General features: G+C 33.5%; 1 protein-coding gene across 3 annotated transcripts; it reads left to right on the forward strand.

Moving 5' to 3' along the window:
• LOC18434851 (chromatin-remodeling complex subunit) lies at positions 1–14125 on the forward strand. Of its 3 annotated transcripts, none has more exons than XM_088873268.1 (5): positions 3–343; positions 5144–5339; positions 11968–12197; positions 12626–12693; positions 13746–14125. In XM_088873268.1, exons 3-5 carry the CDS (start codon positions 12023–12025, stop codon positions 13875–13877), a joined length of 375 nt encoding a protein of 124 aa, XP_088729394.1. In that variant the 5' UTR covers positions 3–343; positions 5144–5339; positions 11968–12022; the 3' UTR covers positions 13878–14125. The 3 variants fall into 3 exon arrangements, with proteins under 3 accessions (XP_006844977.1, XP_088729394.1, XP_020523137.1); XM_020667478.2 differs by having other exon boundaries at positions 142–343; positions 5282–5339; XM_006844914.4 differs by lacking the exon at positions 5144–5339 and having other exon boundaries at positions 1–343.
• The last annotated feature ends 906 nt before the right edge of the window (positions 14126–15031 follow it).

Here is a 15031-nt window from a genome sequence, read left to right on the forward strand (position 1 = left end):
ACATCAAAATTATATAGCATGTTAAAATTTGAAGGTGCACCTTACCTGCGTCCCCCGCTAAGTCTCGCTCCTTCGATAACTTTGTTGGTGACTCTTTCTCTTGTTGTACCTTTTATGTGTGACCCTCTCCATGGAAAAGTCATTTGCTCTCTCTCATCTGTGCCCCAAAAACCAGTCCCCAAACGAAATAACCGCAAACCCTAGTTTCCATAGAATCGAAAGCTCCGAAATGCCCTAACCTGGCACGAATGGTCTCTGCAGCTCCATGACTTTGAAGAAACCCTAAACCCAAAATCTCCATTCTTGAAGGGAAAGAGGCATGAAGTAGAAAGAGAAAGAGAAGGTACTTTTTTCCCTCTCTATTTCCAATTATTCGAGCTCTGTTTTTCTGTTTGTCTATCTCAATGAGAAGGAGAGGCGTGCATTGTGTCTTTTTAATCATCGCTTGTGAGGTTCCTTCCTTTGTGAATTTATAATCTATATGTTGGATTTATTTGGCTTTGGATCTCTCTCATGGTTAGTGGTTTCATCTTCCATTGCAAGGTTATTGAAATATTTAATCTAACGTAGCTTATTCCTTTTTCTGTTTTTACCTTTCATTTAATTTATCCATACGAATTTATCTTCTTCTTCTTCTTGTTTTTTTTTTTTTTTTTCTGTTTTGCTATTTATTGGCTTTTTAATTGAATTGGATTATTGATATTGCAAATTCACATCAGGGGCAGGTGATTTTCTATTTTCATTAGTTGTTTCGGGTGTTTACTTCAATTTCCATGTGAAAAGTGAGATTTTTTTTGGGATTCTCTGCATGCTATTAGTTTCCCATCCTTTTTCTGATTTCTTAGAAGTTTTCTCTATATTCCAGGCTCTATGTTTTCTTTAATTGGTTTTATATGAAGGAGATAGTGTGTTCATCTGGTACATTTATCTGTTTGGTTGGGGTATTAGGAGAGTTATATGAGTCTAGGATCCTGTACCCAGTTGTTAAGTGTATAAAGAAAACTATGCTTTGGAACCAGTGGTTTAAAAAATGGATCGGTGCCTAGGATCGGGCACTCCAAAAACCCATCCGGATCGGTGAATAGGCGGTTCGCATTGGAAATCCGCCGAATCGGTCAGATTCGGCAATAAAAAAAAAAAAAACAATTATTAAAAATCATTATAAATATTGTTTTTTATGAATCCAATAAAAAATGGGGGTACTACATTATTAACTTTCATCTTTTTTCATCAATATGCCAATATTGAGATGTTTTTTCCCTGTATAAACTTAGGTTAACCATTAAATTTACATCACACAATCATAGAATTATCATGGATTAAGTATCTTATAATATCATCTAATTTAAAATATATTACTGACAACTTTAAGAAAAAATAGTACATTGCATCAAGGTTTAAAAAAACGGATCGGTGATTTTTTAAACACTGACCGAATTCAAAAAATAAGTACAAATCTACAATGTCTTATAATATCATCGAATTCAAAAAATCTTATTTACAACAATAAGAAAAACTATACATTACAAAATTTATAGTACAAATAAATTAATAAATAAAATACAAATATTTGATTACCAATATATAATTATTAATTATAACATTACAATAAAAATAAAAATAAAACCCCCTATAAATTTTAATATTATGAAATTAAAATATTTCAAAAAAAAATTATCCTAAAAATTGAAAAATAAAGATACCAAAATTCAACGAAAAAAAAAAAAAGCCTCTTGGCAATACGCACAACAGCTATAAAAAAAAAAAAAATTGGTAACAAAACTTTGAGTAAGCTTTAAACCTCTTTCAAACATTCAATATAATTATAAATTATATATTTACAAGTTTATTTTTTTAGGCAATGATGATTAAGTTTCAAAGTTTTAAATTCTACCTTGTATATATGGTTTTTCCAAATTTAGCTTTAAAAATAAGTAAATGATAAAATGTTGTCACATTCTATGTAACAATAATAATTTATTAAATAACATAGCAATTTAATATATTAAATTATGTGATATTTTAATATATTTATAACAATAAAAATTTCAATATAGCGATAACAATTTTAGCATAATTATAATAAATAATTATAGTTTGTTAAAATTTTTGACATAATTATATTCATTCAACATAATAATATTAATGTCATTTTAATATTCATATTCACTTAATTACAGTGACATAAGTTTAACATAATTATATTGAGTTATTAACATAAATAAAAAAAATTCATATAATTATATTAATTCTTGTAAATTTATTATGTGTAATTTGTTTTTTTGTATTTATGCGTAATTCAAACTTAGCTATATGTACTTTATTTTTGTAAATTATAAAAATAAAAATGGATATAATTAATTAAAAAAGGAAAATAATTTTTTTATTTTGTAGACTGTTTATTTTATAGATGATAGTTTCCTTATATAAGAGAGAGCTATTAATGAAAACGTCTCCTTTAATTGTAGACTCTATTGCCAAGGCAAAAAAATATCCCACATCGATAGATGGTGGGAAGAAATATGCTTATATAACTTAGAAATGTATAGCATTTGGTTGTCAATGTGACATGCGGGAGGTTGACCTTGCATGTGCATTGTACATGGTCATGTAGTTGGTCTTTTGTACCATCAGTTTTCAAAGTTGATGACGTCATCGCTCTGTTTTAAAAAAACTACGTGGGTTTCAAAAAAATTTGTTTGGCAGTTTTCAAAACCGATGATGTCATCAGGGCGAACCGGTGACGTGTCCGCTTTATTACGTCATCAGGGCGATATCTTGACAAAAACGGCCGGATCCCGTTTTATTAACAGATCCAAAACGGTGTCACCGATACCTGATCCGGATCGACGATTTTTTAAACACCGATTGGAATTATGGCTCGAAAGCAAAGAAGCAACAGCTAGCCTAGCGCAAAAGCCGTTGCACTAATGCGTATCCATTTTCTTGCAAGAAGCAACGGCTAGCCTAGCGAGAAAGCCGTTGCGTTTTTCTCTTAGGGAAAAATATTGTCATATTTTTGAAGAAAACTCATACACTGGGGCCAATGCAAGGGAAAACACATTCTGAAGAGGAGGGGGATGTGAAAGATATGTTGCTTACTTGACATTGATCTTGAATGGAGTATCAAATGTCTTCTTGTTTGTGAGATGCATTTGAGAGATCAGCCCTTACATATACCTTTTCGTGTGACGTGTTTGAATCTTTATCCTCAAGGCCCACGCACTGGCCATGATCTTGTTGAATCAAAACAGAGCTTATTTTACATTTTAGTATACTAACTAGTGGATAGTTGAAGGCATTAGAGGCTTGGCTGCATAGAAATACCATCTTTAATATCTCTGTTAAGAAGGCATTCTTAATTTCCATCTTGTTAAGGCTAGTGTCTTGCAACCAGTGTTTAAAAAATCGCCGATCCGATCCGGGATTGAGTGATTCGGATTGGGTATTGGTGACACCGTTTTGGATCCACTAATAAAATGGGTTCCGGCCGTTTTTGTCAAGAAATCGCCCTGATGATGTCATAAAGCAAACACGTCACCGCATAGGTTCGCTCTGATGATGTCATAAAGCGAACATGTCACCGGTTTGCCCTGATGATGTCATCGATTTTGAAAACTGCCAAACTATGTGGCCACGTACAATGCACAGGTAAGGTCAACCTCCCACGTGTCACATTGACAACCAAATGCTGTACATTTCTAAGTTATATAAGCATATTTCTTCCCACCATCTATCGATGTGGGATATTTCTTCTGCCTTGGCAATAGAGTCTACAATTAAAGGAGACGTTTTCATTAATAGCTCTCTCTTATATAAGGAAACTATCATCTATAAAATTAATGGTCTGCAAAATGAAAATTTTATTTTTCTTTTTTAATTAATTATATTCATTTTTAGTTTTATAATTTACAAAAATAAAGTACATATAACTAAGTTTGAATTACACATAAATACAAAAAACAAACCACACATAATAAATTTTCAAGAATTAATATAATTATACGATTTTTTTTATTTATGTTAATAACTCAATGTAATTATGTTAAACTTATGTCACTGTAATTAAGTGAATATGAATATTAAAATGACATTAATATTATTATGTTGAATGAATATAATAATGTCAAAATTTTTAAAAAACTATAATTATTTATTATAATTATGTTAAAATTGTTCTTGTTGTATTGAAATTTTTATTGTTTTGAATATCACGTAATATAATATATTAAATTGCTGTTTTATTTAATAAATTATTATTGTTACATAGAATGTGACAACATTCTATCATTTACTTATTTTTAATGGTAAATTTTGAAAAACCATATATACAAGGTAGAATTTAAAAATTTGAACCTTAATCATCATTGTCTAAAAAAATACACTTGTAAATATATCATTTATATTTGTATTGAATGTTTGAAAGATGTTTAAAGCTTACTCAAAGTTTTGTTATCATTTTTTTTTTTTGTTTTTTTTGTTTATAGCTGTTGTGCGTATTGCCAAGAGGCTTTTTTTTGCTTTGAAAATTGGTATCTTTATTTTCCAATTTTCAGGATAATTTTTTTTAAAAATATTTTAATTTCATAATATTAAAATTTATAGGGGGTTTTATTTTTATTCTTATTATAATGTTATAATTAATAATTATGTATTGATAATCAAATCTTGTATTTTATTTATTAATTTATTTGTATTATAAATTTTGCAATGTATTGTTTTTTCTTATTGTTGTAAATAAGATTTTTTGAATTTGATGATAGTATAAGACATTGTAGAATTGTTCTTATTTTTAAATAATGTCTTATTTTTTGAATTCGGTCAGTGTTTAAAAAATCACCGATCCGTTTTTTTAAACCATGATGTATTGTACTATTTTTTCTTACAGTTGTCAATAATATATTTTAAATTAGATGAAATTATAAGATACTTCATCCATGATAATTTTATGGTTGTGTGATGTTAATTTAATGGTTAACATAAGTTCATTGAGGGAAGGAACATTTCAATATTCGCATATTGATGAAAAAAATGAAAGTTAATAATGTAGTACCCCCATTTTTTATTGGATTCATAGAAAATAACATTTTTAATGTTTTTTAATAATTTTTTTTTTTATTGCCGAATTTGATCAATTTGGCAGATTCCTTATCCAAAACGCCAGTTCACTGATCCAGATGGGTTTTTGGGGTGCCCGATCCGGGGCATCAATCCGTTTTTTAAACCACTGCTTGCAACTAAACAAAGGAGAGAACTCATATAATACTTACTTTTGCACTAGGCATAAATGAGTCCTCTTAATCTGCGCATTACTCTTATTTGGAGTCCTCAATTATCAAGTAAGTATCATTCATAATTTCATAACCTTATAAATTCACATTCTCATTGTGTGTCTTAATGATTGTATGTGATATTGTATCCCATGTATTATTTTTACTCCTTTTTATCAGATATACCCTCTCTTTAGAGTTATCCAATTATAATTCTGTTCGCATATGTGGAGTTCTATCACTTGATGAGCATAAATACTAGTAGATCATACAAGTTCATTATATACAGTCACTGTTAAAGGAGAAAAAGAAATAAGCTTATTTTTTCATCCTCATGTTCCCAAATTGATGGCCTACAATTCATTCTTGAAGCTAACCCACTTCTTGAAAGTTGGCCGTATTGAATGGCTTCCTCCCTTGTTGGATAGTAATGATGAAATGAAAACTATATCTGGCTCTTACACCGATGTAAGATGGGTCCAAAGAGGACCTTGATAAATTTCATGTTTTGACTTAGAGATCTGAGAAATATGTCTTGTTTTCCTTTATTAATCAACTTCCAACCTCAGAACTCAGATGAGAAATATGACCAATATTTTTTACTTGGAATTTTCTAAGTGTGTACTCAAGGTTGGCATCAAGAAATCTTATTTTGCTTGTAGTTATTGTACTACTGAGCTTACTGCCATTATATACCATAGTTAGCAAGTCGGAGACTATCAATAAATCGGCTCACTAGAAAATCGGAAACAAATCGTTTTTATTTTAAAAAGTCGGATGAAAAAATCAGGTAAAAAATACAGATCGGCAAAAATAGTTCATATAAAAATATCGCTAATATATCGAATTAGGCCCAAAAAATCGGAGTAAAAAAATTGGATAAATTTATAATATTAGAAATTTTGAAATTCTAAAAAATAAAAATTATGTCAAAGCCATCAATAACTAATTCATAAATAAAAACTTTACTAGACTAATATAATTAAGTTAATTAATTTAGATGCCTCGTGACTCTCATCCAATTATCCAATATTAAATATATAATGAAGTAGTATATACCAAAAAAAATGTATCATATAAAATCTACTCATTAAATACTTTAAGAAACATCACACTTACTTATTACATACCAAAAACAAATATACTATATATGAATACTTTTAACTATGGTATGGTAACAAATATACTCTATAAATTTATTCATTAAATACTTAAAACATCACACCTACTTAGCAAGTACCAAAAAAATACACGATTTTTGTTTTCTCATTATAGGGATTTTACTATGGTATGGTGACCATGGTCACTCCATAACTAGGGTTAAAGTTTTATGAATTTCTTTAATTGAAAGGAGGCTCGTAGAAATTTGGGTTTCACATCTCAGTGTTTACGATTTAGAGAGAGAAGAAGGAAGAAGGAAGAGAAGAAAATAGGGCTGGGCTCATAGCGATTAGGGTTTATAGATAGAGAAGAAGGAAGAAGGAAGAGATCATCAGCTTCACAAACCCTAATGGAAGAGGCACTAAATGATTTTTGGAGAGAGAAAAGGAAGATAGGATGCTGATTTGGGATATAGTTTGAAGAGGGTTTTTCTCTTTCATTTGGGATGTTGTTCGAGAGAAAGACCTAACGATTTGTGAGGAGGCCCTAATTGATTTTTAGGGAGAGAAAAGGAAGAGGGTTTTTCATTTTCTTGGGGAAACAGCAAGCAGAGCTGAAGGATTAGGTTTGGGGAACTATTCCTATATGTAAAATTGCTTGCTCTTGTAAGTTTACAGTTTACACTATATTGTTTATCTTTGTTATCACATAATCAAAATAAAATATTGATTACTTGGTCTTGTAGTCACACTCTCTACTTCTCATTCATCAGTAAAAGACTATGTTTTGAGCTCTGATTTGTGCCATAAATAGTATTTTCATAAAAACAATTATCACAAATAATCACAGAAATCTGCATGTATATGATTTTCTTTCACAATGATTTACTGTACAAAATGATTTGCTAGAAACAATATTTCATTTACACAATGATTTTCCATAATAACAACTGAAATTTGCATCTATTTGTTTAAGTTTTTTTAAAAAGAGGGAAAAAAAAAATTTAATCTGCAATTGTCGCTTTGAAGAACACATAGTGGGTATAGCAATTTCTATTTTAGGTTTTATTTTTGAAATAAGAATATTTTTTTCAAAAGCATGAAAGTAGCAATGGCTGTAATAGGACAAAACAGGGAAAAAAAAGTATTTTTTTTAAAAAAATTATATGTAGAAAAGATACAATTTTTGGCCTGATTTAAATCGTATTATGAAAAAGCACGTTTTAAACGTTTTTATGAAAACTACGTGATTTTTTGCCGACCTTTTCAAAAAATCGCCGTATAAAACTGTTTCTATAAAAATGCTGTTTTTTTAAAAAAATTGGCGATTTAACTGTGATTTGCTAATGGTATATACTGGCTGTGCTTTCTTTTATTTGAGCATGCACTTTTTTACCCTAATATTATAAGGAAATGTATACAGTGACACCATTTACTTTTGATATAAGGATGTCACAATTATCATTGACTGTTAGATTTGAAATCAGGTGGTTGAGGATGTGTCATTGTTTGGGCAGAAAGTCTAAAATTGAATTTCTCGAATGTTGTGATGAACTTTCATTTATAGGATTCAATGTTCCAAAAAGCGGATCGCCTATTGCTTGGGCAGCCGCCTAGGCGGATCTGGGGGCCTAGGTGCATCGCCTAGGCCTAGGCACCCGCCCAACGCCCAGACTTGGGCGGCCCCCCAGGTCCAGCGCCCTGCCCAGAGGCGGAAATGCTTTCGGTGGGGGCATTTTTTGTCCATTTTTTTGATACTAAAGGGCCAAAATGGAGAACTTGTTGGAGTCCATTTTATAGAGAGAAATGTTTTTAGAAGATTTTGAGTCCTTAGAAGCATCTTTGAGGTGGAAGTTTGGAGATTGAGCAGTCAAACTCAAAGTAAGTAATTTTTTTATTGCTTATATAAATTGCATTATTTTGAGATGTATTATTTAGGATTTAATAGGAGTGGTGATCCCGGTTGGAAATATGGCTATAACCCAGATCCTAATGATAAAAATTGCATAAGATGCAATTTTTGTGAGAAGGATACAAAAGGCGGCATAAACCGGTTCAAGAAACATCTTGCAGGTATCAGGGGGATGTTGCCCCATGTAAAAAGACTCTTGATGCTGTTAAAGAGGAAATAATCAATTTTTTGAATATGGTAAAAATGAAAAAAGATGAGAGATTTGCCTCCATAGCGGAGATTATGTCTGGGGTTCGGGTCATTTATGATGATGATGATGATAGTGATGAGGATGGGATTGGAGAGAGATGTCAAGAAGTAGAAGTAGAACAATCCATTATTAGGGGAAAGGGAAAGGGAGTTGTAATTGCTTCTGGTTCTGGTTTTGGAAGTATGAAGCCTCGTGTTAGAGGCCCTATGGATAGTTTTTTGCCTCAGTCTGACCTTGAGGTTGCAGGAGAGAAAACAAAGAAGCAAACTACCATTGAAAATAAAATGAAGGTAGAGAGAGATAGAGCTGCTTAATATCTTGCTACATGGTTTTATAAGGCGAACATTCCTTTCAATACCGCTCACTTAAGCATCTTCTATGCCGCGGTAGAGGCAATTGGCCAATTTGGGCTTGGGATGAAACCCCCAACCCCATATGAGCTTTCAGAGCCTCTTTTGAAAAAGGCTGTGAGTGTCATGAAGGAAGCTGTAGAAGTTAAGAGGGGAGCTGTAGAAGTATGGTGTTTCTATTATGACTGATGCTTGGAGTGATAGGAAGAGAAGAAGTCAGATGAATTTGCTTGTGAATTGTCCTTTAGGGATTTTTTTTTTGAGGTCTATTGATGCCTTTGATCGTATCCATGATGCCCATTACATATTCCAAGTTTTAGAGAAGAAAATTAAAGAGGTTGGGGAGCATCATGTTGTACAGGTTGTCACAGACAATGCTGTTCTTAATGTTGCTGCAGCTAATTTGTTGCGCATAGCTTATCCTAGAATCTTTTTGACACCATGTGCAACACATTGTATAGACCTCATGCTTGAGGCTCTTGGTGGTTTAATCGAGATATCAGGTGCAGTGAAGAAGGCAAAGTCAATTACAAATTTCATTTATGGCCACCATCTCACCTTCAGCATGATACGTAGATTTACAAAGAAAAAAGAGATTGTGAGGCTTGGGGTCACGAGATTTGCGATCTGGTACTTATGCCTAGATAGCATACATTCGAGGAGAGTGCAGTTGAGGCAGATTGGAGAGCATGCAAGTAGTCCAAGGATCAGGTTGGGAAGAAGGTGAGAGATATTATCCTTTGTAAGGCTTTTTGGCGAGGGGTGAAGGGTGCTCTTAAGGTAGTTTTTCCTCTTGTCAAAGTCCTTCGCATGGTTTATAATGACAAGTCTTTTATGGGCTATATATACGAGTCTATGGAGAAATGCAAAAAAGATATGGCCCAAAATTTTGATGATGATGAGAATTGCTACAAGCCTGTTTGAGAGATTATTGATGAGAAGTGGGATAGGCAGCTACGTCGGCCATTGCATGCAGCTAGTTATTATTTGAACCCAGCTTTTTTCTATTTTGACAAGGATATACACACAAATGACTGGATTTAATGTGTGTAGATGTGCTAGTCCTTGATCCTGATATCCAGGATATTATATGCGCTGATAAGCTGATAAATTACAAGTGCTTATTAAAGTCTTTTGGGGCTCTAAGGGCGATGAGGCAAATGTCCAAAATTGATCTAGGTAGTAATAATATTCTTAAGTTCATCAAGTTCAAGTAATCAAATTTCATTTTTATAATTTTATTTTTTATTTATGATTTTATTTTATATCTTTGTAGCCAAATTGATGGAGCCAACATGGGTGTAGTTCTCCAAATTTACAAAAGTTGGCCATTCAGATCTTAAACCTAACTACTTCCTCATCTGGTTGTGGGTGCAATTGGAGTACTTTTGAAGGGGTAAGGCCGTAAGGGTAATTTGTATAATTGTATTAATAATACATGAACCATAGATTTTAATTAGTTTCATTTGATTTTGTTAAATTCATACAAAGAGAAGGAACATGTTTGAATCAAAGAGGCTCAATGACCTAGTCTATGTCAAGTATAATCGATTCTTGAAGGACAAGCTTGCTAAGAGAGATAAGAGAGACCCCCATCAGAGAAAAAAATATGGACAATGCTATGGAGTGGTTAGTTGATGATGATGAGGTCAAGGGGCATGAAGGATTGACATGAGATATGGATATGAATGCTTCTGAAACATCAGCTGACCCTTCTTGGGCCACTAGATCTTCTCCACAGAGAACGAGGGTGGAGGAGGAAGAAGAGGCAGATTAAGAAGAGACGGATGAGGACGACCAATATGTCGGGGAGGGTGACGACTCTGATGAATATGATGCCAATGCAGCTTACCCGAATTTTTCTGATGATGAATGATGAATGTCGAATAATTATTAAACTTTGAACTTTGATTGAACTATGAATGGTAAATTTTAATTGGATATGGATTATGGACCCACTTATAGTTATGCTTATGGAGTGTGTGCTAATGTGTAGTATATTTTGAATTCTGATATGCCCTAAATACCTAATTCTTATATTTTATACAATATATAATTGTAGAATCCTTTTTGGATTCAACTGGGCCGCCCAGGTTTTTGGCGCCCAGCTGGGCACCCTCCTAGGTGCTGGGCGACCTGGACCCCTTGGGCCGCCTAGGACCCGCCTAGCGCTTTTTGAAACACTGATTGGATTTCACATCTAGTGGCTAAAAGTGATTTTGACCTGCTTGTACTAAAAATAAATGGTTTCATAGTATACAATCCCATATCATAGTTGTTTCATACCCCTCGTAAAATAGAAAATACTCGCCTTCAATAAATCATTTGTCTATATCAATTCAGTTCACATAGGTAATGGCAATTGATTGGGTCTTGCTTGCTTATAGTGATGCCTACGATGGTTTCTCTAATATTTATTCCAGCGTTTCCTTGTCCAAACGCAATAACCTCTTTGCTGAACCAGGGATGGTTCCTTAAATCTAAAGGACTAGTATGTAAATCATGTTCCCTTGGTCAATTTTATATAATCAGGCATCGCGTTTACATGTGATACTTTGGTGCATGTTTGTCATTATGGCAATGATAGAGAGCTTGATATTATCAAATTCCAACTTTGAAAGAAAAAAGTATGAATGTATGATGTTGCATTATATCGGTCTTCTAATTCTTTCTTATATAATTATATTCAGTGGAATCAGAAATGTTTCACTTTTCCATTGTAAACAGTCCAAACGATGGTTTATTTGTAATTTTACATGTAACAATTAGCTATCAGTGGTGTTGCTTTCTATTTACATGAAGCTGAAAGTTACATTGACTTTTGTATATTGACTTTTAACATATGATTGAATAACTTTGTATATTGATTGTTTGACATATGATTGATTAATAAGTAGCTCATTTATGGTTCCTTTTATTTATTTTTTGATGGTGCAATTTTTCTTTACAAATCCTTTTTGATTTTGATTTCCTTTTTGATAGAGCCCTATATGTTCGTTATTTGGGATCCCGTTCTTTTGCACAATAAATATACTTTTGGCTTGCCATTAAATAGTACATCTTTTTTTCTCATTAAATTTTGTAGGAAAGAATTAGTTTCCTGTGAAGAGGAATTCAAAAGCTATTGATGCTCATATCCAATGGAACCGGAAGTCTTAGATGCAGATATTCTCTTACCCCCTGTTCTCCCTTTTAAGAGGGTGCAGATGTCCGATAAGTACCCAAAAGGAGCGAATAGAGGCAGGCAATGGAAACACCTGAAGCATATCCTTCAAGCTGAGAACTATCAAAACTATCCTCCAGATGAGCCCAACTGTTAGTGCTTTTGTAGCCTTAATGTTGGTGCAATTGTTAATTTTTTGCTTTGTGCTTTTCAAAGAGGAACTATGAATGACTGCCACTCTTTGAATTTTTAAAACAAGTTGGTGTGTAATTTTCTCATAATATATCAGTTTTTGGGTCCACATTCACAAATCTCGAAATTGGTGGACACAACTATGAACTGAATGATTTGGTAATGATTGTGGCAAACACATTATTGTTCATCATGAACTATTAAAAAGACAACCAGCAATAATTTCAAATTGGTATGTTTATTTTGAGGCCTGAATCCTCCAATCTCCTTTTTCAATAGAAATCCCTCTCTCTCTCGCACGCACATACACGTATTTTATTGTTCAAGGTAAATGATCTATATTATGTGAAAGGATGGGCTTGTAACTCAATTTCCTTTCTTTTTATAGATGTTAACATTGAGGCTCCACCTTCGATTTACCCTGCCAAGAAGTTTTGCGATATAACTGGATTTGAGGTGCATGTGCTATATCTTGTACTGTCTAATCGAAAATTTACTTATAGAGTTGTGTTTAACTGGTGATTCATCTTTATATTCTTTCACAAATATTATTTATCATCTTTATTATTTGCAGTCATGATTTTCTTTGGTTCTATCTCATTACACTGCCATACTTTGTACAGTTGTCTTTTCCTTTAAATACTCGAAAATGGGCAAGTTTTTTCTTATCATTGGTATTTCATTGATGCACCCAATGGAGGTTAAGATGCTCTTTCTTGTTGATTTAAACCAATTTTGGCATGGTGTGGGAGGTCTATTTCTCATAATTTTTCCATATCATTAGAATAAAATTGATTCCCTTGGTAGAGGACTTCTAAATACATGCACCTGTTCTATTTTATGACAAGATTGAAAAGGACTTAGGGAGTCACATTAAGCCCGATGGCACTTAACCTCAAACACTTCTAACCAAAAAAGGGTCCTCTTAAACATGTATGTCGTTTGCCTCCAAGTGGGTTTCTAAGCAGTGTCAATTTTAACATTAGTACTACATTCTCAATTTTGTTTTTAACATGAATACTATGAAAATGTCAACTAGTAATATTGGAGGACGGAGGGGGCCTTTTGCTTGCTGCCTTGCTGGGCATCTGTCCTCAAAGACTCCCCCATTATTGGGTGTGAGGAGTGTGTTAGAACTAATGTCCTTTTTCTTTTTCCTTTTTGACAAATGTGTTGAACAAATTTCTAGATATATCTATATATTTTTTCCAACCTGTCCTTATTGTTCTTGTAATTTTTCTTCCTCTTCTTTTTTGAAGAAGACATGATTGTAAAATATCCACCCCAGTCTAGTACAAAGTTGAGTAGGTGGGGTGTATTTCTCTCCCCCCCCCCCACTCTCTCTCTCTCAGCATTTCTCCAGACCAACCAGATCTGGACCATCTGTTGACCATGGTATTCTTATTTTGTGGACAATCTCTACTTCCATAGGTTACGAACGCCACTTTGGTGTACAGAAACCAAAAAAAGGTTTCATGGTTGATACTGAAATTGGTTTGTGATTGCAGACTCACTACACGGACCCAAAAACGAAGCTCCGCTATGTAAACACTGATGTGTTCAAGCGCATCAGATATCTGCCAAATGATTATGTCCAGAGGTATTTATCCATAAGGAATGCAGCCGTGGTTCTAAAGTAACCATCACTATATATGTATTTTTATATGATTATAGACTTGTCACAGAGATATGGTCATAAACACAGTGACAGCCTTGAATCAATGTTTAATCTAATGTTTACCCAAACTTGCCATGAGTCTAAATCCTGGAAGGGTCATGGGTGGTTGACTGGTTTAGACATGGTTCGGCTCATTTTTGAGAACGTATATATTTAGATGTAATGTATAGATTAACCCTGCCTGTATTTTGATATATTTAGATTGATTTCTTTTGTGTGTGTCTGAGAGGGAGGGAGAGGGAGACAGAGAGGGGGAGAGAGAGGCTTGCTGGAGTGGACTTGCTGGGTGGTCCAGTATTAGTAAGACTGGTATAGGTCTACATTCAGCTGTGGGAGATGTAGAGATGGACCAAAAATTAATTTGTTCTTGCAAGAATTATGAGAACAGCCGGTATGGTTCCTCTTTTCCCCAATGTGGGTTCCTTGTGGTTCTGCCGTCATGTTTATCGGGTGCAGTCTTTTTTTTGGGAATCTGATGCAGTCGTTTTGGAGCCATTTGATGCTTCCAAGAATTACGAAAGATCAGAAAAGTGATGGCCCATGCTCATTCGGCTATGACTGTTCTGATCTGTCGCAACCATCCAATATTTAATCGGGGGATAATTGGGTATATTGCTTGATGAGATATAATAAGTCAAGATAGTTTATCACTGCCCATGTTTTAACTTTGAACATGACATTGGCCAATTCTCTCTCGCACAAAAGGTTTCTGCTGATTGAAAATCAGGTTCGATATCTCTCCCTGTCAACAGCTTGCCTACGCCTCCCGCTGCCCCTGTTCTCCTCTCACGGAGGAAAAACACAAATGAATTGAAATATGGAATTGGCATTTGACAAATTCCAATCGCTTGAGAAAACCAATTTCAGAGCCGTGAAGTTGGGAATTCATATACAGATTTGAAATAGTATATTTTAATCTTGCAGGTGCTTGAATTCTTGAATCGGTTTTAAATAGTAAAAACAAAGTCCGTTGAACTATGCCTTTCGACCATACTTGAAATGTTCATTTTTGCAAAATCATGGATCTAAAGTGAAAATCCGTTTAGTATGATTAAGGATGCGTTTTAAATTCTAAATCCATCTGTAACATGGATTTTGAAGGGACTGTATTTCAGC

Source organism: Amborella trichopoda, chromosome 1 (assembly GCF_054954075.1).
Source record: "Amborella trichopoda isolate Santa Cruz 75 chromosome 1, AtrichopodaSantaCruz75HAP2 v2.0, whole genome shotgun sequence".
NCBI classification, from domain to species: domain Eukaryota; kingdom Viridiplantae; phylum Streptophyta; class Magnoliopsida; order Amborellales; family Amborellaceae; genus Amborella; species Amborella trichopoda.

Coding starts and splice junctions, on each gene's coding strand:
- LOC18434851 (XM_006844914.4), top strand. CDS start 12,023: ATGGAACCGGAAGTCTTAGATGCAGATATTCTCTTACCCCCTGTTCTC. Junction 12,198..12,625: donor TCCTCCAGATGAGCCCAACT/GTTAGTGCTTTT, acceptor TTCTTTTTATAG/ATGTTAACATTGAGGCTCCA. Junction 12,694..13,745: donor GCGATATAACTGGATTTGAG/GTGCATGTGCTA, acceptor TTGTGATTGCAG/ACTCACTACACGGACCCAAA.